Genomic DNA, 24,403 nt, shown 5'->3' with positions numbered 1-24,403 from the left:
ACCATTTTCTAACATGCCCTAGAAAAGCCAATGTGCTTCATCTAGAATGTTTACTTGTTTGAGGGACTTATGTAAAGGGATCCAGAAAAATGTTACAACCTTTGCCTCAAAGTAATCTTAATAATAGAAGTAGTGTTTTTTTATCTCTCCATTAGATTAAAAAAAAAGATTTGCAAAAGTACATGAAAAATGGGATAGTACTTAATCATCTCAGATAGTTGAGGTGAGCTCAGTGGAAGAGAAAAAGTAAAAACTTGCTGGTGCATTTGATAGTTTCTTGCATGGTCCATGATTTCAATTCATCCTTATATTGTGTCTGATTTAGAAGAAGTTTGGTTTCATTGGTTTTGGTGGACAGCCTCCTGTAGCTGAGAATCAAGGTTTTTAAGAAAGGTGGTGGGAAGGAGAAGCTCTGTTGATGCARCAACATGCAATCTGAAAGAAAATGGAAGTGTATTCACGGTTTTTGATGGATAGAGTCTAACCACCTAGTCAATGATGTCTGACAAATCTGGAAGATTTTTTGAGTTTTTTGAGATCACTGTTCTTACAATTAACGTTTCTCCTTTGGCTATCCCCTTGTGGCTTCTTGAACTACTGATTTTGTTGCAGGAAATACTGTTATTGGAATATTAAAAAAAAAAAAAGTTTCATGTATTACATGCTTGCTAATACATAGCAGTTGGCAAGGTCTTGGAAACTGGTGGTGGATACACTAACCTGGTGGTTTTTAGTCTGGTATTTGCTATCTCTCCCCCTAGAAGAAAAAGAAGAAAAAGTATAGAAGAAAAAGGTTATGAAATGTTAGGTGACAGCAGCTTGGTTTCTTCAGGGCATGAAAGGGACTGGGAGCACTTGCAGCTGCTAATTAGATGTATTTCAGTACTTTCATCTGGAGGAGGTGAATTACTGCCACCTGAGAGGTCACAAGGAAACAGGGGACCAAAAAATAGAAGGAAGATGACTATGCTTTTAAGAAGTTTTAGAAACATAACCTTATTTTATGTTCTTGTTTCTCTGGCTCAATTGTTATGAGGATGTTTTCTCCCTCTGTGGCTTACACATTAATATTAAAATAGTTTGGATAAGCTACAGGACTTTTACTAGTAGTGATCTTGTTAGTTTTGCGTGTTGGAGTTGAGTTAGGCTTCTTGACTTTGGAGTAGTATATTAACTCTGTTTATTAGACTTTGTCAAAATGAGGTCTCTGAGACAGCAGTTGGTTGCTTTGAAAACGAGCAACAGAAGACTTCATTTGGGAAATAAGCAAAAGGAGCATCATAAGCAACTTTTCTGCATCTTAGTGAACATCTCCAGTTTAAAAGAGAAAAAAAAAGAACAAACTTTATGTGTATTTTTTCTTTGAGCATATTTTGTTGTGTTTTTTTTTGATGCAAGAAAGTCTTATACTATTGGAACGAAGGAAATACATTATTTCGTTCTTGTAATAGCATTTTGTTGCAGTTGTATTCAAAAGTGCCAGTACTGTTCAAAGATTTGATGGCTGCTGCCCCAGAGAGCTTTGAGACAGGTACTGTTGCGGGAGCACAAAGAAATATTTAAACTGTATTTGTCAATATGATAAGCAACAGTCATAGCACATCAGCAGCATAGCTAGAATCAGATTTTGTGGTAAACAGCAAAGATTTTTAGTTAGGGTTTTTTAAGGATAATAAGATGTGACTTTGAGAATATTTGAAAAGAACTCCTTTAAAGCATGAGAGAGARCAGGAGAAATGGTCAAAGTACTTATGTGAAAACTCAACAAGGGCCAATGAAAGGTAGTATTGCAGTTTGATCGGAAATGCTGCTGACCTCTTGGTAGTGAATGAGATGATAGATTTGATGAGGAAAAAATAAGGAGGGCTTATGTTTCATGTTACTGAAAAACAAAATAGATGTATACATAAACTTCTGGTGGGATCAAACTGACAGGGTATGAAAACTATCTCTTCACATTCATTTAGAGCATTGCAAAGATTGTATTTGCCAGAGAAAGTGTTGTGTTGGCTGGAAGAGAAAAAGAAATTTGAAAATTGTTTGCTGTGTTCCTACTTAAAACAAAGTTTGTCCTACAGATCTGTTATAGAAAGGCTTTCCCAAGATTTGTGTTTGTCTTGCAAATTCTAAGGTTTAGGTCTAGGTGAGAATTGAAATGGTGTCGATAGTGATTGAGAGAGAAGGCATGACAGGCAGAGTAATTAAGAGAAGAGTTCTTTTATAATTATGCTGCTGGTGAGGTGCCCATAAGGAAATGGTGGCAATATCTGAAATACAAGTTGGGAAGAGAAGTCTAAATTTAAAAGGTGGATCTAGGATTCATCCACATAATGATAGTTAAATTTTTTTTTAGACAGCTGAGGTGACAAGGTGATTTTTGGCTTCTTTCTTCTCTAACAATGAAATCAGTCCCAAATTTCAAGAGGAGCATGGCTGGTTGTCAAAGGTGGCTTAGAGATAAAGTAAGTTGAGAATGCAGTGCTTGTTTTATGCAAAGAATAGAGTCTGTACAAGAAGGAAGGAATTCCAGACAGAATTGATGAACGAGGAGCCCCATGGATCTTACAGAATCACAGAATGGTTGAGGTTGGAAGGGACCTCCGGAGATCATCTAGTCCAACCCCCCTGCTCAAGCAGGGTCACCTAGAGCACGTTGCACAGGATCACGTCCAGGCGGGTTTTGAATATCTCCAGAGAAGGAGACTCCACAATCTCTCTGGGCAACCTGGTCCAGTGCTCTGTCACCCTCACAGTGAAGAAGTTTTTCCTCATGTTCAGATGGAACTGTCTGTGTTTCAGTTTGTGCCCGTTGCCTCGCATCCTGTCGCTGGGCACCACTGAAAAGAGTCTGGCCCCATCCTCTCGACACCCTCCCTTCAGATACTTGTACACATTGATAAGATCTCCTCTCRGYCTTCTCTTCTCYARGCTAAACAGGCCCAGCTCTCTCAGTCTTTCCTCATAAGAGAGATGYTCCASTCCCCWAATMATCTTTGTAGCCCTTCGCTGGACTTGCTCCAGTAGTGTCACATCCCTCTTGTACTGGGGAGCCCAGAACTGGACGCAGTACTGCAGATGTGGCCTCACCAGGGCTGAGTAGTAGGGCTTACCTCTATAACGAAGATTATGTACTGACTCTTTTTTTTCTCCATCCCCCATCTCCATTTACCATCAGCATAGTAATAAGAGATACAAGTGGTATAATATGAGGTTGCTGCTGTGTGTTGATGAAAACGTGAAGGAATYGATGTTTTTCTCTGCTGGAAGAGGTTATTTTCAGTTTTGTAGGTAATCAAAATCACTAGGTGGCAGTCTATGCCTATCAAATACTTATTCAGAGGCAAATTGATGCTTCCTTTGTAAGCACTTACAGAGGTTAAGGTCTAAACATCAGCTAATATTATATTATGAAGAATTTAGTATATTAATACTCAATAGTAGTACAACACAGATGGTAGTTGCTATCCAGATTGTTACTGAAGATTTTCCAGAGAGGTAGGGAAGAGAAAAATTTTGCTTTTAGAATAAATCTATCATTAAAACTTAATCATTTTGCCAGAAAAGCTGTTTAAACTCTGAGGTAGCCAATCCTTAAGAAGAATATAGGATGTAGAGTAATGCTATAATAAAAACACAGCTGAAGGCCTAAAAAGTAAAATTCCAGCAGATTTATAAAGAAATAAATTCTAATTTTTGATCAGATGAACTTTTGACATGGTAGGAGGAATTTTATCTGAAGTAGTTTAATTGAGGAATCTTATGTAATCAAATCAGTATTTTGAAGCTTCTTTTCCACAGTAGCTGTAACTTTGGATTCTATATTTGGTCCTGTAGATGGTCTCTCAATATCTGAAATAGGCTGATTCTGGCTTTCCAGCATCCCTTTGCAACTGATCATTCTTCTATTAGTGTATTTTGCCTGAACTGAATGCTTAGAAAGGTGTTGCTGTATAATCCTCCTTTCTGAAAATGTGTGAACTCCTGAAATTTTTGTGTGGAGAGTTAGTTTTGGGTAAGGGAAGAGAAGTAATACTCTTGAACAGTTCCCTCCCTCCCCTCCCTCAGGTCTTGCACACTGGATGGCGTATTCTTGCTTTGTTTCTTGTCCCTTCCCCAAATGCGTATCCATCCCCCTGTCCCCAATTTTTAATTGTCAGTATTTTGCAGGGCTTGTGTACTCTAACCTGTGGAATTTTGTTACTGAAAAGGTAGGGAATGTTTGCTGTTCCATATTTCCGCTGTCTGGAGATGTTTCTTCTCTAGAGCAAAGATACAAAACACATGATTCCTAGTCTATTTGCTTGCCTGCTCTGTGTTTGTAGTCTAGGTAATGTGCACAAATACATTTTTTTTAAAAAGGAAAGTACATAATTTTGGTCTTTTGAAGAAAATACTATCAGAATAAAATAGCCATACATTTGTCTTTAAGTCTGCAGGTGAATTTGAAACAATGATCCTGAAGTGCCTTGTTGCTCTGTCTGGAGTGTGAAATAAAATGGCAGCATGTAAAGATCAGTATCTCTTGTATTTTTGGCATGTGGAATGGATAAAGAAAAAACAGATCAGAGTTAGGGATAAGGTGACAGCAGGTAAAGAAATGGGAGGAAAAAACAGAATAAGGTAACAAGGAAGAAAGAAGTGGGCAGAAGACTGGGAAATGAGAATAGCAGAAATAGTGGTTGACAAGGAAGGCTACTCATAAGAAGGTAAGAGCAGTCTTTTGGGGCAACTCCAAAGATCTTTCTAGCCTACTGTGGCCAAAAATGGAGACTTTGGGAAGAATATAAAACAAGGCAAGCATATTTCTCTTGAGTATTCTCTCTGCTTTCCTCCCAACGTTTATAGCTTGAGGTCTTCCTGATCCAGAATTGCCTTCTGTTTAGTAATCCACCTCACTAGAGATTTGTCTTTAATACTTGTTTGGTCTCTGCTGGAAGGGAGAGTCTAATGTGTACTTACTGCCCCTCCAAAAGTCTAGCTAGGTTGAGACTGTCAGGAGCCTTCTGACTCTCTGAAAGCATCAAAGACTGCTATCCTGAGAACTCAATAGAACATCAGTCCTTGCTCGGAACTCTAAGAATCTGACAGAAATGAGATTGGCTTGTCAGATCTTTCTGCATAACAATGTTTTGGGGAGACTGAACATTTTTGGTCCAGGTCTAGACACTTTTACAGATTTTGGGCTGAGATTTGCATAGATAATAGAAACCAAACCCAAATTCAAATTAAAATCTATTTATCATCTAATAAGGGAAGCTTTAGTCTAAATATCATAAAAAATGGTCTGGTATAAACGAGTAGTTCAGGCTTCCTCTAGGGTCCATACCAACTGATAGCAGGAAATTCGTGCTAACTGTAGCGCGACTGGCTGAGTTGCTCTTTCATAGCATCTCTTCCTACTTGCTAGCAAAGGAGTCTAGGTGACCACTTATATTAGATACCTATTTTTTGGATGGTTGATTAGAGTACCATCTAAGTTTTCAACCAATGGCAAGCTACTATAAATCATCTTTAATGTGAAAGTGTAGTGTAGATGACTTTATTCAAGAATTTCCTAATGAAAAGTAAAATGTGGTTTTAGTTCACTTGAAACTATTTGGAAATATGGGTTGAATGTGAGTACTCTGAATGGGAATTTTTATTTGAAGGATCTTCTCCGTTTCTGGAGGATGTCATTGTAGTGTCCCCCATCAGAAATGAGTGCTTTCTCAGGGCAGAGGAGGCTTGGACTTGGTTCTATCCCTTTCTGAAGGAATTCTGAACTACCTTCCAGAAGAGTTGCCTGGGCTATCAAAACCAGTCTCTCCAGAGAAGCAGCAGAAGTGGTTTTGTCAGCAATTGTTTTTCTGAAATGTTTTGGAATGAGTTTCATTTTTGCTCTTGTGATTCATTTGTCACAGTTTGGGATCCTTTGTGCTAAAACAGGGCAAACAGGAGGAACACGGATTTTCTCCCTTCTGGATAAATATCCTATCACCCAGTGGAGAGGTTGGAGGGGCTTTCACTCATGGATTTTTTTTCTTCTTTTTTTCTTTTGGCTGTTCTGGTTAATAAACCTTTGTTCTCACTGTCCTTCTCTTTTTGTTTGTCCATGTTTACAGAGGTGTAACACCCAAAACTTAACATGGTGCTCCATGTGAGGCCGATCAGAACAAAATAGTTTTCATAAGGTTTCTATGCATCTTTCCTATATGTTCTGGAGTGATGTTTTCTGCCTTTGTCAGCAGTGTGTTGTTAACTGTCACTTAGTCTGTGGCATGCTTTAGTCCCTAAGTCTTTTCTACTTTACTGCTGTGTAGGCAGTAATTACCTCTTTTCCAGATGGGCATTTGATAAAATGAAGCTCAGTAAGAACAACTGCGTGTCTCTCGTATATGTATGATAGAACAAAATCAATTTCAGATCATTTCCTTTAAGATAGTTCTGAATTATGTACGTGGCTAGAGACATACTCTTGCATGCAGTCAGTAGTAGATGAGAAATAAGCAGCTTCAATATTTTTCATCTTCACTCTTTTTCCATAGCTAAAATGAAACTTCCTCCTTGGAGTAGAAAGGGTGCAATAAGTACACACATGTAAGTTCAAGTTTAATTCTTTACTTACCCTACTGTATTCAAGTATATGGGCTTGTTTTTATAAATAATCCTCTTTTTATTCTGATGCAGCCATGAGCACAGATAAAGTTGGTAGGATTTTTTTCTTCCAAAACAGTTTAAAAAAAAAAAGTGTGAATTGGATGGGAAGAAGATCATAAAAGGTAATTAGCATCTGTTCAATCTATCCAGAATATTTTCTTGCAAATTGGAAAATGACAGAAGAAAAAGAATCAAGAGAAATAACATTTGTATTGAATCCCATCGATGCAGGGGGAGTTGCATCAAATATTTTCCCTCTGGAAAATTTCAAACACATCAAAAAGCAAGTGACTTAAGTGCATATGAAACCACAGTTATAGCAGGAAAATAACATCCTTATGTCAGGACAACTTAGCCACATCACTTGCAATCAGCTGGATACTTGAAAAATGATTTTATTTATCACTTCCATATTTGTTTTCCTCTATTTTTTGGTCTGCCTTACAAAATTAGATCTCTGTGAAGCGCAGGAGTACATTTTGGGACAAATAACTGGCATAGGCTATTCTTACCCTTCAGTGGTGGAGATTCCATAACCTCCCTACACACACTGTCCCTGTACTGGATTATTCTTATGGTTTGAAGCTTTTTGAGTGATTGGCCTTCTCTGAACTCTAACTGGTTGCTGTAATTCAGGAATGTTGACAATCTAAAACTGGATGCTGTGCTCTAGCTGGGTCTTACTGACTAAAATGTGATTGCTTACAGGCTTGCTGTCGATATATCTCATGATAATGCTAGCTTGTCTTGCAGCGGTAATGCTTATTTCCAATGTTTGACCCGCTATAATCCATACATGTTATTCTGCAGAGCTTGTGTCTGTGGTGTGTGTTTCAGGGGACACTTCATTCTCAGTAAATGAATCTTTTTTTTTGTAGTCAAGTAAAAGAATTTATTTATCTGGCTAGGAGATGGCTGTACCTAGTGATGCCCAAGAGACATCAGGATTTCTTTTGTGGTAGTCATTCCTTGAGAAGAAAATTGTTTACTTAAGCAAAATGTTTGTAATGAGATTATGAGCTGCAGAAAACTGCTGGAGACAAGTTTTGTATTCAGGTGAAATGCCTAGCGGGGAAAATGTGGATGAGAAGACAGGGTTGGCCCCAGGTTGTTATGGTATTTGGTGAAGTCAACATCCAAAACAAGTTTCTTGGTGAAGGATTGGCTATGCTTATAAAAGTTGCTTAATGTCTTGACAGCTTTTGGTAGGATGAAATAGTGGGAACCTTTTGAAGCTAATCTAATAGAGGAAGATATAACATGGCTTTTTCAAAATTTCTAAATGTTACCTCCAAAAATCCATAAAATACTTCAAGTGTTTATATTGTAAAAATCTTGTTGTTTGTGAGTTCAGGCAACTGGTGATTGTAGAGACTCATAGCATGCTACTGCCAAGGGAGTAGAGATATGTTAATGGAGGTTCTGGGTCTATTATTATAGTGCCAAGCATTCCAGTTTAAGGTCAAGAAAAAGTTGAATGTGATTTGAATAGGCTGGTTGGGGTTTTGTAATACAGTGTGTTAACATGGGAAATATGCCTCCATGTTGTTCTATTGGCTGGATACTGCTTCAGCAGGTGGGAAGACACCCTGCGGGTTTCCTATGAGCTTTTTTTTATCAATAAACATGGAGTCTTTTGGATACTTTAAGAACACAGCAATAAGCTGTTATAATGATAAGAAAAGGGTCAACCTAAAGCAACACTAGAAATAAGTGATTAGAGGTTTATTCTGTAAACAGATGGATAGGTAGCAAATGCTGTCTCTTCTGGCTACAGTTCATTGCTTCAGAACCAGTTTGCAAGCTTATTGGAGAAGTACCTTACTACTTCTTGTATGTTGGTATTTGTCCTTATTAACCTATTCCATATGGTAGAACAAAATAGTGCACAATTTTAGGCTTGTTGGATTTAAGCTGAGGGTGGAAGATCTTATTCAGCATTAAAAATGACTAGTTGGTGTACATATATTCAGTAAAATGTAAGAATTCTGGAGTTTTGTTACCCTTGTCTGTGTGTAGATAGATTTAAGCAGAATAATGTTGCAGCTTTCTTGCCTGGTTCTTCCAGAGCCGTTTGGCAAGATCTGGATTTTGTTCTGATTTATATAAACGTCTTTTTTGAACTGTAACATCTGGAGAATGTGTTCCAGACTCATTACACAATAGTACATTTTGTTCATTTTCATGTTAAATCTTAAGAAAAGAATTGGCTATTCATGGCTAGAAAAAAATGTTATTTGAGAACTTAATAAAATGTAGTATGTCCTTTTACATTGTATGTATGGGGTATTGAAATAGATGTCTGATGTGTTAGAGCTATATGATTTATTTTTAACTTTGCTTTTGACTTTTTAGTAGTTCTGATGTTGTGCCTGATGTGAAAATAGATGCTTTATTTTTTGGGAGTTAGTAATTTTTATTATGTTTCTAATTGTATGTTGTATATTTTAACCTGTTTGAGGGAAAGATGAAGGATGTACTTGTTAATACAGAACCTGATTAGAAACATGTAGGTCGATGTTTTAGTACAGAGCCTAAGAAAGCTATTGTAACACATTTTTAAGATGTTTCAAGACACATCACTGGGCAAAAAAACATGCATTTCTGAGCTTCTTCAAAATGGAATTTTCTGTTTCAGAAAATAATTTCATTTAAAAATTAAAAATGATATTTTAGTAATATAATTTCAAGGAGGATAGAACTTAATATATTAAGGAAACAAGATGGAAGCTGTGAACATAACTAGTGCTTGCAATCCGTAGTAATACCGCATCCGCCAGCATAATTCATATGCATTTTAGATGTCAGTCTGCCTTTACTATTCCTTAGGTGGAATGAATTGATTCTCACTTCCCCTGATTAGTCTTGCGATCGGTACACCCTGTTTCGTTTGTACTCATCAAGTAGGACTAAATTGGTTTGTCACTCTTTTTCCTGCATCTGAGAGAGGCTGGTGGTAAGAGTGTGGTAATTATCACCGCTTCAGTTTAAGAATGCACTGAGTTTGGAAGTAATTTCTTAGAAGCCTAGAAGGGACAGACTGTGTAAGGCCATCTCTAGAGTTCAGTCAGCAACAGCTATGCAACAGAAACACTTTGAGGAGCAAAAAAGTTTGGACCTTACTAACGATTTTAATTTAACTTGATTCAGTGCATGTTCCAGTAACCAGGCTAACATAACAAGTTGGTAATTTATTATAGAGAATCTTGTTTCTGCTGAATATGCAGAAATATATTAAATCCTCTTAATCTGACAAGGAATTTTCGCACTGGTATAGAAGTGCCAGGTATAGATCCATTTATAGATTTTCCCCTTCCCCAGGCATGTACTCTGCATTATCGAGAGAGACAGGCATGATTACATGCGAGATGCTTAAGATTTTTCCCATCACTGCAAATTGTTAATGGGCAGTCAGCGCCTTGTTTCTGAGTATTTTTATAGCAGCCTTAGATCCTTGCTGCTGTCTTGCTGTGTTGAAAGTAGTTGCTTCACAATTTACAATTGATTCACCATGCTTTCAAATTTTTGGAAAGTATTTCTATACGACTGGTACTGACCAGTGTGGAAGAGGGTGCCTTGCATTTTTCATGGTTTTGAGTATTACTTGGTTTGTCATACAGGTGGTATACCCAGGCTATTATAGCAGAATTTTTATGAGCATGATTTAATAGTGAACGTTGGTAACTAATGCATTTTCTTGCTGGATATCTTGTCGTGCAGTGCAATGCAATGTTGCAGGTAGTCTGAAAATGCATGGAACTGACTCATCAAAGCCTCTTAAATAAAGTTGATATATTATTATCCCTGGGTTACACATATACAGATGTTTGGTAGATGTTAGTTTTAAAGCTTATTTTTAGAAGTGAGCACTTTGTAGTCTGGGATAGCTTGCAAGTCTGTAGTCCATTATGCTCTTCTGCAAGTGTGCTTCTTGTAGCAAAATTTTTTGGTGGGTGAGCAAGGAATGTTGTTAGTACTCTCTGGATGAACTTGCATGCCTCAGTGCAGTTTGGCATAGTGCTTGTTTTCTTTAGGCTGATAAAACTGGTTATATGAGCTAGATCTGAATGAATTCAATATGGAGTAGGTTACCTGCACAGTCAACAGTAAAAAGAAACTCTGGATAAGCAAATCTGCCACTTTGAGGTGAGTGGCTAGTCGAATATCTTTCGAAGAGCGTGGAGCCAGATTGGTACTATTCTATCAATGTCATAAAATGCTTCCGTCAGCAGGTACAGACAGAAAAAGTTTGAGCAGTCAGGATGTAATCCTGCTTGAGCTATTCATGAATCATTGAATAACGGGTTGGAAGAGACCTGTGAAGGTCATCTGATCTGAGCGTAGAGCCAGTTTAGGTTGCTTGTGGTCTTGTCCAGGTGAGTTTTGAATATGTCCAAGGATGGACCTTCTACAGCCTCTCTGGGCAGCCTGCTCCAGTGTTTGACTACTGTTCTGGTGAATTTTTTTTTAAACATATCTAATCAGAGTTTCCCTTTTTGCAGCTTTGTTTCATCCTTTCATGTGTACCTGAAAAGAACCTGATCTTGCCCATTTTTAAACTACTTTCTGCCTTTCCATTATGGAGGAATTAAATGACAGACATGCAAATCTACAGGCCATTCAAAGTTGTATAAAACCCAAGCCCTCCCCTTTCCCCTCACCCCCTAATAAGGGAGAAAATTACACAATATATTTTATCGTTACTGCTTAAGTCTTTACCTTTTGTTTGGATACTACTTTGTCACAAATGACAGGAAATCTGAACTGGGAGAGAGTGCTAGGAAAGTCTTCCCCATTTGCTTTAGGAAGGTAGATCTGCTAGTAAATAAATTTTCCTGTGTCCTGCCCTATCCAAGGGCCATGAGCCTGAAAATTAAGTAAATGCTTAATGTTATGTTCATGTTATGAACAACTTAAGAATTTATTAAGTTTTACAATTAACATCTAGCAAAGAATAAATACTGTGTTGCATTATAACTTATAAGCTTTTTCTAAAAGGTAAGAACGAGAGAGTCAGTTCATGCAAAATCTAGCTTGAATTGATCTGAGGGTAAAATGGAAAGACAGTATTTCCATGTGTACAGTCTGTCAGCAATCCTTTAGAAAGTAACTTTTCCTTCCTTCCAAACTTGCCATTCAGTACCTGCAAATCATAGGCATAATTGAGGTGTCTGGTCCCAATCCCAGTCCCATTTGCTTAGTACTCCAGCACTTCTCCTGACTCTGATACTAAAATAAACTGCATAAAAATGCAGTAAACATCCTCTTTTCCTAAGGGAATCTTGGAGGGGAGGAACTGAAAGTACAGTCTGGATGTATTGAAAGAAAAATGTACCATCTTGAGTAGGAGAATGGCATGTTGAGAACACTTGGAAATAGAACTGCTAGTTCAAATATTCAGGTCTGTTCAAACCTATGAATGCCTTGAAAATAGTAATCAGGGAAGACTTAGAAGTAAAACTGACCTTTCAGCAGTTGATAATTTCATATTTGTTTGAATTAGACTCTTCAAAAGTGTTGCTTCTGTTACTGGAACAAATGAAGTCTGGATAAACCTGTGAGGAGTTCCTGTTTTTAACAGGTAATTGCCAGAACACGTCCTTTTCTTTGGGCAGTACTGTGGTAATTAGTGCTTCATAAGTATACATTTTTTGTGCTAAGTGATTTTTTTTTCGAAGGAAAATTAAGACTGCTATAAACAAGTGAAACTGAATAAGATGCCTTGTGTCGTTTGACTTTTGTAAAGGTTTTTATGGATTAAGAAGTCTGTATCCTTTGTTGAAGAATAGGTCATGTTAACACGGGTTTTGCAACAGCAAAAGTGGGTGCAGCTAATTTAGTGCACATGCATCTCTGTTCTGACCCTGTTTTCTGTCATTCACAGCTTTCTGAAATACCTTCTTTTGACTCAGCCATGTATCTGATTGTCAGAACATGACTTTTGGAAAAGTTTAAGGGTAAAGTGATGGAAGTCTGCCATGGAATTAGCTGCTAATTAATCAAAGTTTATATAAATTTTTGGTTCAAAGTAAGTAAATTTTGAGCTTTTTTGGAAAGCATAGGCTGTGTATACATAGTGATTTTTGTGTGGGGGATACGTATGCCTATCCTGTAACAGACCCAACTCATTGCACTTGACTTGAGTCTTTCTATTGACTTAAATAATGGCTAAAGCTTGGCTGAAGGAGTGTAGGGGACTGAGCTAGGTAAGAGGTATAGCTGAGTCCTTGAAGTCCGCTGGGGATGTGTGGGCAGATGAAGGGTTCTGGGCTCAATCTGTGCACATTTTCATTATGAGAAGTTGCAATGTACTAATGAAATCCTTGTCATTTCATTAGGTTGCTTTTCACCTACTAGGTAGATGAAATAGTCTATTTTAGCATGGGCAGGTCTGGAAAAAGCAGCTTTTCAAATGGCACAGTGCTATAGTGTGCATAGATTCAAGGCAGAGAGGTAAACCGTCTTTGCCTATGTGAAACTTAAGCTCTGCTTTGGACAAGTAGATTTTAAATTTGCACTTTCGGCTGGAAAGCTAATATGTTTTTCCTGGTGTTTACTACAGGGGAATAGTGTCCATTGCACAGTCATTTTGAAGCTGAAGATCTCTCAGTGGGATTTCAATAGAAGAAGTGTTAGCACAGATTGTTAAAATTAATAACAATTTACTAGAACTGTTTCATGTTAGGAGTTCTAAAAGAACGGACTTTGAATTTACTAAACTACTTGCTGTGGTATCTGCCCTATCACTTGCTAGTTTCCATTCCTCTGATACTAAGTGACACCAATCGTAACCCCTACTGCCCCCTTAAAAGGGATTGTGGGATCTGAAAAGTCTGATTTTTGCATAGATTGTTATAAATTTTATTAAAATAGAATTAGTAGGGGCACATCTGTGAAGAATCCTAGATATTCTAGCAGTAGAACAGTTCTTTAAAAGCAGAACTCAATCATTTCTATTTGAATTTTCTACACAAAGTCCTCCTCCAGTGAATAGCAGAGAAACTAACCTGCTAGGACTTCCTTTTCTTTTTGGACCTTTGTTTTTGCAAGCGCATCCATGACTGGTGCTGTCAAAGACAGAATATTGAGTTTGTTGGACTCCTCCTCTTGACTTCTCATGTATTTTTTAATGAAAATTAATGAGATTACTGGGCAAATAGAATGCTGCTTGGATATATTAAGAATTTAATTATTAGCAAAAGTCAATACTGCCATTCTTTCTTTAAGACTCCTTTTTGACAAAAGTGATGTAAAAGTGTCTTAGAAGAAAAAAAAAACTTGACTAAATCAACAGTGCTCCCCCTTAGTCCACTCAAATCTTTCAAGGTAGGCTCTTAGGGAGCAATGTGAGATTGATTGGAAGTGGAGCCCTGGATGATGTGCTAGTATATAGAAGGTTTTATATCTTTTGAATATCACATTTTTGAAATTAAATTAAGACAGGAACATGTTTTACTGAAGATACTGAAAGCTGAAATACTTTTTTCCTGACTTCTTGGAACAAATAAAGATGAAGCAGGCCAAAGCATTAATGCACAATAATCATCTGCATATGTCTATAAACATGTGTTCTGTTAGGTTGCTATGAAACTTCTCATTCTTGGAGGACAAGAACGTGACAGTAAGACTGTCTTAAAGTTGTTGCCCCTTAGGCAGAGGGTCAGTGGTAATTTGACCATTTGTGGGGTTCTGTGTGTATTATTTAACTTGATGTTTTGAAAAATCACAAAGATCAATCCTGTTTTATACAAATGTAAGCATTCAGGGGAAGATGCAAGAATGGGTTAAAAATTGCTTTTAACCAGCTACTGTTTCTTTCCTCAAAGTTTTTAATCTTGTCAGATTTACTTTTTTAGCTGATCCTTCCAGTCTATTTATTCCCTTGCTTAACATGCACCTAATCCTCCTAGTTCCTGGGATGGAGAGATGAGAAGAATCATCCATTTTTCACATAGCCCTGTTTGTCATGCTTTTTCCCTCACTGATGGGGAAAAGGGCACCGACCTGTTGAGATGGCTGAAGTGAGAGATGTTTATTAAGCTCGGCAGGTTAATTGAAACGGGTAACAGTGTAATGTCTTCAGAGGCTGACGTACATGGTTTCAGATAATGTAGAGATACTGCTTTCACCTGTAGCAAAAAGTCAGTGTGTGAAATTTGTGTCCATTTGCTTTGAGCTGCTTGGTTGACGCAAGGGTACATTTTAGGAAATGTTTCTTCATTGATATGGAAATGAAATATGAGGAGACAAAGTATCTCTGGTTATTAGTCTGCTTGAGTTAGATTTCAGTTGAGTGAACGGCTTGCAAAGGAAGATCTTAATGACTTGCTGTTTATCAACATTGGCTTCCTTTTCACAGTTTGAAAACACATGAAAATCCATGGGCTTAATAGCTTTAAATTTTCAGTGTTAATTTAAATAGTTGGTATTAGTTTTGTTAACAATTTCCATATTGTATAAATAAAAATGGGTGGTTAAAGCCATACTGTACAATTTTCAGTGTTCAGGGAAATTAATAAATTTGTTTTATTCTAATCATATTTATAACTTCTTGTCTTAAAAGGTCACATTTTATTAACAACAACAAAAAACACTTCTTGAAATTCTATCCAAGGCTATAGTTTTTCCCTGCTGTTCAATAAATAGTTGTGCTTTAAGTTAGGCTTGTAAGAAAGGATCAGTATCATTGTTCTGCATGTGAATTCAGAAGTCTCCCTGAATAATAGGAGTCTTGTTCAGTGAGTATTAGCTGGATCTTTCTTTCTTTGTCTCAGGGTAATTGTCTTTACAATTTCAAGCTATAGCACTTCAAGCTTATGCGTTTAGTTCTGAAAGTTTAAATTAGGTCCATCAAGTTGTTCGTGTTATAACTGTCACGTATTTCATGTTTGCTTTTACTGATTTTCACTTCATTTATTTTATCATACTCTTTTGATAGCACCATGCTGTCTCTAATTTAATATCTCAATAGTATTTTGGATGTTTTATTAGGGTGTCTTTTATATTTCAAATCATACAGAGCAATATTTGTGTGATGGATCCAAAATGCTTTTAAGTTCATGCACCTACCTCAAATTGATATTAAACAATTAAAAAGTTTTTCATAGATTATTAGTTGAAACTCATTTTACAGAGTAGTTCAAATACATTTCAGTATGAGGGTGAAATAAACTTATTTATCGAACCAGTATATAATGCTATTTCAGCTTACTCTGAAAAAAATCTGTTAACAAAGAATAAGATTAGGTGAGCCTAGTATGATCTGACTTTTTCCTTCTGAGTCCTTCTCAACAGTCTTTGTTTTGTTTTTATTCTGTTCAGACATTATTCTGTTTTTTATATAGTTTATGTGGTAGAGTTTTAAACCAGACTTACATTTGCATTTCAGTGTTAGTGTGTGTTAAAATGTAATAGAAGTTTATGTGGAGGAAGAGAGAATGATGATTGACTATTTTGGTTTCAATATATATTTTTAGATTTTTTTCTGAATTTAACTGATGTTTTTGTTTCAGTCTCTTCTATAACTTATTTTTTGCAGTGTTTTCTTTTCTGATTATGTCTATAATCTGCATTCTGATTACCAGTTGTTTGCTACAAAATATCCTGTTCCTATTATCTGTTTTTGTATTTTCTGGTTTTGTTTTTCATGTTTGCAGATCATGGTTCTTTTGAAGCATCTACCTGGCATCCTTTTTATTCTGTATAACAAGTTATGCCTTTCTATACTGACACTTCACTTGTGTTATCCCACTACACACTATTGCTTTGTTATCACAGTCAAATAACTGTTTTGTTCATACATTGAGGGTAACTCTTCCTGCTTATTATTGTTCTACTTTTTTTTAGCTGATACGGGAACATCTTAGATCCTTTCCATATGTGATTGTGATCTTTGCCGGCCTGTTTTATTCTTATGATATCTGTACTGCATTCATGACTTGGCTTCATAAATTCAATTTTGGCAATCTAAGCAATGTCTGAGAGGGAGGAACCTTAACCAAGTAGAATAGCGCACTCCAGGCAAACCGTAAGAAGTTAAAATCCAATGTCCTTCCCACCCCTCAACTACTTACTAAACTGTGCTTCCTAACATACTTGACTTTCAGGCACCTCTGAAAATTATTAAGAAAGTATTTTGGAGATTTACGATTACCTGTATATGATCAAAAGTTCAAGTAAGCAAATGAGGTGAAATAGACTGATCTGCCAGTAGACTTCTAAGAAGTAAGAAAGCATAATATGTCTTGGGAACATTAATATATTTTCAGTCTATTAAAATATGAGTTGTTTTTAATTAAAAATTTAGTGAAATTTCAGTGAAAGAGAATGGAAATAAGATGCCTGTTTCAAGGCAGTCTAGATTAAAACAAGAGGGGGAGATGTTTGTCAGTTGTTTACAGTGCTGCAGATGGATATGGTATAGCCAGCTTTTCGGTTGTGTCTGAAACAGGGCTTCCCCAGACTCCCAGAGGGTGGTGAGACGTGGGACTGATACACGTGGGCCTAGGCTGGGTATGTTCCTTTCTCCAGAAATGCCTTGATAAAAAGTATTTTGGTTAAAGGAAGCTGCCTAGTCGTTGGATTATACTGGGTGCTGAGGAGCAGGAGCACAGATGCTCAATCCGTGTTTGTCTGGTTAAGGCAGCTAGGGTTGGCGCTGGTGTCTGCAGCCAAGGCCTGTTCAACTTGGAGACCTGCATGGTTAGTGAAGCAGAGGCTGGCATGCCTCTGAGTAGGCCCTCAGGCAACCAAGGTTACGCCATCTTCGAGGAATGAGAACAGTTTACGTAAATAATGTACAGTCTCTAGTTTCAAAAATAATCTTGTGTTCTCCTCAGTTCTTTTCTTCATATTTCTCTGGTGGTGTTTTCCTYCTCCATCCTATGGACTTATTTATTGATCTAGAGTTCTGCAGAAATGGGATGAAATAGTCCAGAAAGCCAATGTGCTGCTTTCTCTGTGGAACAGGAATAGTCCTCATGTGATTGAAATCCTCTCCCTTTTGTCAGCTCTTATGGGAAGAAGTAATTGCTTTTTGATGCATTTYTGAAACACTTTTTATTAGAATTCTCAGCAGTAAAGCTGAGGAATGATTGATGTCTGTCAGAAGTGAGTGTAATTTATGGAGAAAATAAAAAACAAATTAGGTCTTCTRATGAAGATCTTGCCTAATTCCAGATTTCTCACAGCATTCTGTTGTCTTTTTCCGTTATTTAGAAAGTAAGGCTTTCAGGGCTGGGTCTGTGTATACACAGATACAGTGCCAGGCAAATTGGTAGTACTAACACAGGAGGAATAGAAATATACCAGCTAGTAGCATTGCCTAGGCGCTCTAGTAAAAACAAAACGAAACAAAAAAACCTAGCAACACTAAATGGTAGTATTACTAACTTACTGTCATTCTGACTTCAGGTGTCATTTTAAGTCTGTTGAATTATAGGCTGCTTTCAACCACAGTACCTACAGAAATTATTAGTGTTTATTTTTTATTTTTTTTCTCCCTCCTCCCAGGAGATGTGAAGCAAAGTACAGATGACCCACACCTAGAAATCACTTTGATCAACCTGCTCATGTATTATCTTGGGAACAAGAGCTAGTTGCTTTTTCTACTTGTAAAATGTTCTCTGACCTGCAAGATACTCTGTGATTCAGAGTTGATCAGAGTCATACCGCACGTCTGCTGGACATCTGAATGACAAAATAACTTCTTTCAAGAGCTAGGCAATAATTTTGTTAATCTGGAATTCAGTTTTACTTATTGAGCTACCTATGGTAACGCTCTTATCTCCAATGGCAATGGCAGAAGAAAGGAAAGCTAAAATTTCCTTGAAAATTAATTTCTAAACAAGAAGCAGCCAAGTGTACATGTGTCTTAAAAGTACTCAAGGTTGCTATGATTTATGTTTGAAACAGTGATTTATGAGAAATGAGTAGAAGATGTGGAAGTTCAGAATGACGAAGTTGAGAAAATGGTGCCTTCCTCCACCCCAAATCTTTAAGCTGTTTGAAAACATTTCCTCTATGTTGTGTGCGAAATTGTGGCGTATGCTGCAGTTGTGATAACCCTTCAGAGTTGTGATGGTTTGGGTAGCCTCACTGACAATACCAAAACTTTAATATCATTGAATGGATTATATTTATTTAACCCTGCATTGAATGTGTAGTGTCTTAGTCACATTCCTGCTGGGAGGAAAAGGGAGGAAGTAGAGGGAGAGCCAAAAACTAATTCCTGATTTGTCCAAAAAAAGCCCCCAAASAAAGTAACCCTTGAAGTTTGAAAATCAGAAGACCAAGTAAAGCACATGCACACTGTCCAAGCAGTGACATAAATACAGCTGTGGATAACAGTTCAGTTCTGACCATCCCTTTCTAAAATCTTTTGCTATCTTTCCTTTCTTCACTTTATCAACTTTCAACTATTGAAATTAGGAGTTTTTGTTGTAATGATTTTCCTTATTATTAATTTGTTTGTTATTTATTTGGTTATTGCTTAGTTATTAGCTTGTTGCATAGCCACTGTGTGCAGCATGCTCACTTTTTTCCATCCAGTTTGAAGTCTTGGCATATTCCTACATAATAGTAATAAATGCCTATGGAAACCTACTATCTTTTTTCTCGGTGCTGAAAAAGGAAAATTTAGTAGCATTGCTAAGTCTCATGTTGATCTGCTGAGGCAGTAGGGTACTGCTGGCAAATAATGTAACTATATCTTATAGAATAAATTGTAGTAGTGTTTAAACACCTTTTTTTGTTTTTAATTGCGTGCATTGAAGAATTCTGTCTTCAGTCATCTTTTAGACTGATGCATATTTAGAACATGAAAATGGCACAGAAATATGTCAGGGTTAAAATGACTTCTTTGCACTCTCATGGTGAAAGTTAGATGTAGAAAACAGAATATTTGATTTCCAGTCTTGTGCCTCCAACAGCAGGAACAGCTTCCTTCTCTTGCTTTGGAGACAAACCAAATGCTTTGGTAAGTGCAGTCTCAAGCATGTTGCACTGGGCACTGCTTATGTTGAGTGACAGTATGCTTTCATCCAGAGGCCTTGGTCAATCAACCTGCATTTATTGTGGACAGTTCATTTTGACTGTCTGAAGAAAGAAAAAAAAATTAACAATACTTCTCTATTGTAAGCTTTTTTTTTAAAGCATGTAGGTATTCCATACTCCTCCCATATAAGCATGGGTTTGCATGCTTATCTATATGCATATCAGAACAAATTGTTTTCTCTGAAGTGTTAATAAGAACGTTGTAAGTTACATAAACTCTTCTTGCATTTGTTTGTCCTTGTCTTCCTCTGAGCTGTTACAAATTAGAGTGAAAGAATCATTACCTGTGATACTTATGGTTGCTAGACATAAAAAGCCCATCTAAAGGGCCATATGCTTTACTGCAGATGACTCGTTTGTAACTTGAATATATCTGTACCTAAAGGTAGTGTTTTCCACTTATTGCTGGTATGTTAAAGAATTTTTTTCTTCTTTTGTAGGTAAAGACAGAGTTTTCAACACTCCCTTGTGTGAGCAAGGAATTGTTGGTTTTGGGATTGGAGTTGCTGTTGCAGGTGCTACTGCCATTGCAGAAATTCAGTTTGCAGATTACATTTTTCCAGCATTTGATCAGGTTAGTACTAGTAAATGAAGTAAAAAGGAATCTTATGACAGTTTCAGTGACTCTTCTGATAGTATTAATACTTGTTTTTTATCTGCTATTTTAGCAAATATATCCACAGCCATATTACTAATATTTATGCATACTTTAAGTAAACAGGAAGGTACAGGGGCCAGGTTAAGGGATGAATAATTAATGCAAATTAAAGGTGGGTTTGAAGCACATGTTTGTTTTTATTTTTGGTTTTGTGGCCATATTGACTTAAGCAGCCTTAAATTCTGCAGCTGTGCCTTTCCAACACCGTGTCTCACTTCTTTATGCTGTTGCAGCCTGTTGTGTGGCCATTTGATAAAATTAATCTTTGAACTGGGTTAGTGGACAGTATGGTGACTTTTATGGGAAAACTACTGGGCTGTATGGCCACTCTTGAGGCATCTAACTTGAGTACTCTGAATTGGTGCCTCATTTCTCTTAGAAAATGCTTGCTCCTCCACTGACTTCACAGGCTTCTTTTGCTTCTAATTTGGTCCTCTGACTGACATGCATGAAGTAGATGGTGTAAATATATCTCATGCATTATAGAGGTTGATACATAGTTAAAGTTAATGGACTGAATGTTACTATAGTATATGAAAGGCTTAATCTTTTTTTCCAGATTGTTAACGAAGCAGCAAAATATCGTTACCGCTCTGGAGATTTGTTCAACTGTGGCAATCTTACCATCAGAGCCCCCTGGGGTTGTGTGGGCCATGGTGCACTGTATCACTCTCAAAGTCCGGAAGCTTTTTTTGCTCACTGTCCAGGAATAAAGGTAAAGTGACTCTTACTTTATTTTGCTAAGGTTCATTTTGATTGTACCTGACTAATGATGAATCTGGGTGCAGGCAGAGAAAGGAGGCTTAGAAGTGAAGGAGAGGAGACTTAAGTTTCAAATCATAAGCTGTATTAAGACTAATATAGTAGTGAAGTACACAACAAAAGATTTGCATCAAACGTGTTAATTGAAAACCGTTTAGTTTTCAATATATAAAACTTAAACTGTGTCAAGAGTTTAAGAATTTATAGTCATCATTGAAGTAATCTGAACCTGTCTAGTTAGCACATTTCATATTTGTGTGCTTTATGCTTGAAAAAGCATACATTTTACTTTTGTTCTGTGTCCAGTATAGTATATAGTATAGTATATAGTATATATAATAATTGATACTTTTTTTTTTGCTTCTGTCTTCCTAAGAACATTGTCAAATTAATTTATGTGAATGGTAACTTGAGACAAGCTTTCTGCAGGATAAAGTGGTATCCCTTGAAAGTTGGATCCTAGCTTTTACACTGACTTCTTGGTGGAGGGGTGGGGGAGGGACCTGGTCATCTCAGATCAATACATCTGTTCTAAGAGCGTCCTCTTTGCCAGCTCTCCATTTTTCCTGAGTAAATTTTTGTCTATGGACTTCTACTTTTGGATTAACTGGCATCCAGTCCACTGAGGAAATGACTCATAGGTTGATTAATCTGAATGACTTTGAAGCAAAAATGGTATTTGTGTGCTGGAGACAGGTGTTCATTGTTTATCTAGTGTTAAAATACTGTCTATATGTGATTTTGGTGTTTTCAAAACTTTGGATGTTACTCTTTTACAGGGAGTCTGTAGTCCTTTCTCCTGCTTGTTTCTCTTTACTTAAAAAAATGAGCAAACAAAAGACATCCAGAAACATACACAAACCAGAAGTACCAGATCAAAATCTTACTATTAACATTTTATTGCATGTTATTCACATTTTATTCCATGGTATTTGAGAAACAGAATGCATTTTTTATCTTTGGGTGTTGTTTCATTGCACAGTATTTCTTGAATATCTGATAATATCCAATCAACTTTTGACATGAAAGTAATTCAGAACTGAAACATATACAGTTTCTCTGAAGGCACTTTCAGTAGAAATTCTTAAGGGGATTTGGGTACTTTAGAGTCTTATTTTGTAACTGCAACAAAGATTTGATTCTGACTTTAGTTGCTGCTGCTAGGAAAAAGCAACAGCTGTATGTGTTGCGAGGAAAATTTGTCAGTGCAGAACTGGAAAACTTAAAAACAGGTTTTAAATCAAGTGAACCATTACAAAGAAAGCTTTGTTCAGAAAATGACTACTAAATTGACCATCTACTAATTGTAGACAGGGAAGTGGGGAAAGAAAATTGTTTAAAAAGCACAATGCAGAGCACTCGAAATAATGTTAGTTCACTCAAGAATATCGTCTTTGAAGTGTTTTTATACTGAACTTGAAAAATATTTCCCTATATAGGCAAATGTAAACTACAAAGTCTTCTACAATGTAGTTGAATCAGATGGTTTCTTGAGCTTGTTTAAAAACTGTGATATAGAAGAACAACTTAACTTCTAGTGTTCAGTGAGATACTGATGACAGAGCTAATATAAGTTGATTTTGTGGGTCTCTTAAATCTTTTTACTGAACAAAATGCTGAGATTTTTGTGGTCCACTCTGGTGAATAAAATTTCCTTTCTAATCTAGTGCAATCCAGTATTACTGTACTTAGTCCCCTGAATAAGTTAGGAAGTCAGAATTTTATTTTATCAAATAATTTCATTTCTTTTTCTCTCATTGTTTGCTTTTTTTCTCTTTTTGATATTTGTTTCTTCTTTCAGTATAGATGTATGGATTGAAAATACCCTTCCAGGTCGGCATCATATACTGTAAATCAGAGCTCTCTCAAGGATGAGATGAGATGAGGGGTGCATGAACAGGAGACAAACATGCTGGTGTGTGGCTTGCTGGTGCTACTCTGGAAATCCTGTCTGCAGTGGGGTGTAAAAGGAGCCATAGGGAAGGAGGGGAAGAGTGAGTTGCTGAGGGCTTGAAGGAACCCAGAGAACAAGTTTCTTGGCTAAAGTGCTAAAACATCTTGCTACCACTAATAGCTGTGTCTCAAAGTGGATGTTGAATTCTGTTGAACTGATGGATCAATGCACTAATATTCTTGAAGTACAGAGAAATATTTTAGACTCCATATCTTTTGAATATTGCATCTTTAAAAGCAACATACTCCTTTAATTTTTGCAAGGATCTTCATTAATGCAGTTAAATACTGTTTAAAACAGTTACTGCTTCTTTACCAAAGTTGAAACCTATCTCTTTCATAGATATGTGCTAGTGGTGTGATATGTTAATGTTAATTCAGCGAAGGCTTTATCTTCAAATTTGCAGGCCGTTTTTCATATGTACCCAATCTTTGATGTATATGTATCCAGGTATCCAAATGAAGCTGTGATTCAGATGCCTGTGCTGAAGTCCCATATCTGTGCATATTGTGCTCAAATTATGGGGGGAAAAAAGGCCATGTGTTTCAAACTGGGGAGGGTAGGATGTATCTTTGGGGAGGACAGTTTTCAAAACTGCTTTCTTATGAACCTATGCAGTTGATTCCTGACTTCAGGTTGTTATACTGTTTTTCCGTAGGTGAAAGATGAGGTTTAAATTTTCCAGGCAACACAGCATTTGCACAACACCAGCTATTCAGAGGAGGAACTGTATTAGTGCTTAAGACAAAACTTGCTGGAATGGCAAGGACATTGGATCACTGTATCTTTTGTTTGCTCTTATAAGCATTTTAATGGATCAAACTCTCTCCTAAAATTATCTTGTTGACTCCCTGTATTCCATTGAGAGATTGCTCCAGAATTTTTGCCATAGCAACTAGAAACTTTCTTTTTATTGCCGGCTTAAATTTGTTCATGACTAACTTGTATCTTTAACTTATCTGTCCTTTATCTTCTTATCTTTCATGTAGTAGGAGAACTACTGTTTTCCCTTTGGTCTTTGCTTTGTTAGACTAAACAAACTAAACTACTGAAGATAGGTTAAATACTTTTTGAAGCTCTTTTGGTACCTGTTTCCCTTCATTTTCTTTGAAAACAAATGATATAGTCATGAAGTATTCCAGCTGAGTTTCTAGCAGTAATTTTTGCAATAGCATTAATACTTCCTTGTCTCTATTATGCTTTTTTATGGTTGTACTACATAGGGTCCTAGCCATCCTTTGAGCAGATACTAGATTCCGATCTTTGTCTGAATTTCTACTGCTGAGCTCTGAATTTATAGGAAAAAAATAGTCCCTATATGTGTGACTTTTCACTATGTA

General features: G+C 36.8%; 1 protein-coding gene across 4 annotated transcripts in view; it reads left to right on the top strand.

The window, feature by feature from the left end:
* The window catches only part of BCKDHB (branched chain keto acid dehydrogenase E1 subunit beta), a 91,429-nt gene that overhangs the window by 5,580 nt on the left and 61,446 nt on the right, over positions 1–24,403 (top strand). For all 4 annotated transcript variants that reach the window (XM_026089474.1, XM_026089471.1, XM_026089472.1 and 1 more), the window contains exons 4-5: positions 20,130–20,263; positions 20,907–21,062. In XM_026089474.1, the coding sequence (XP_025945259.1) occupies positions 20,130–20,263; positions 20,907–21,062 (290 nt within the window). The remainder of the gene's footprint in view (positions 1–20,129; positions 20,264–20,906; positions 21,063–24,403) is intronic.

This window comes from Apteryx rowi, unplaced genomic scaffold, assembly GCF_003343035.1.
Source record: "Apteryx rowi isolate R43461 unplaced genomic scaffold, aptRow1 scaffold_818, whole genome shotgun sequence".
NCBI classification, from domain to species: domain Eukaryota; kingdom Metazoa; phylum Chordata; class Aves; order Apterygiformes; family Apterygidae; genus Apteryx; species Apteryx rowi.
Note: the sequence above shows the minus strand (reverse complement) of the source record. Positions and strands in the feature narration are given on the sequence as shown.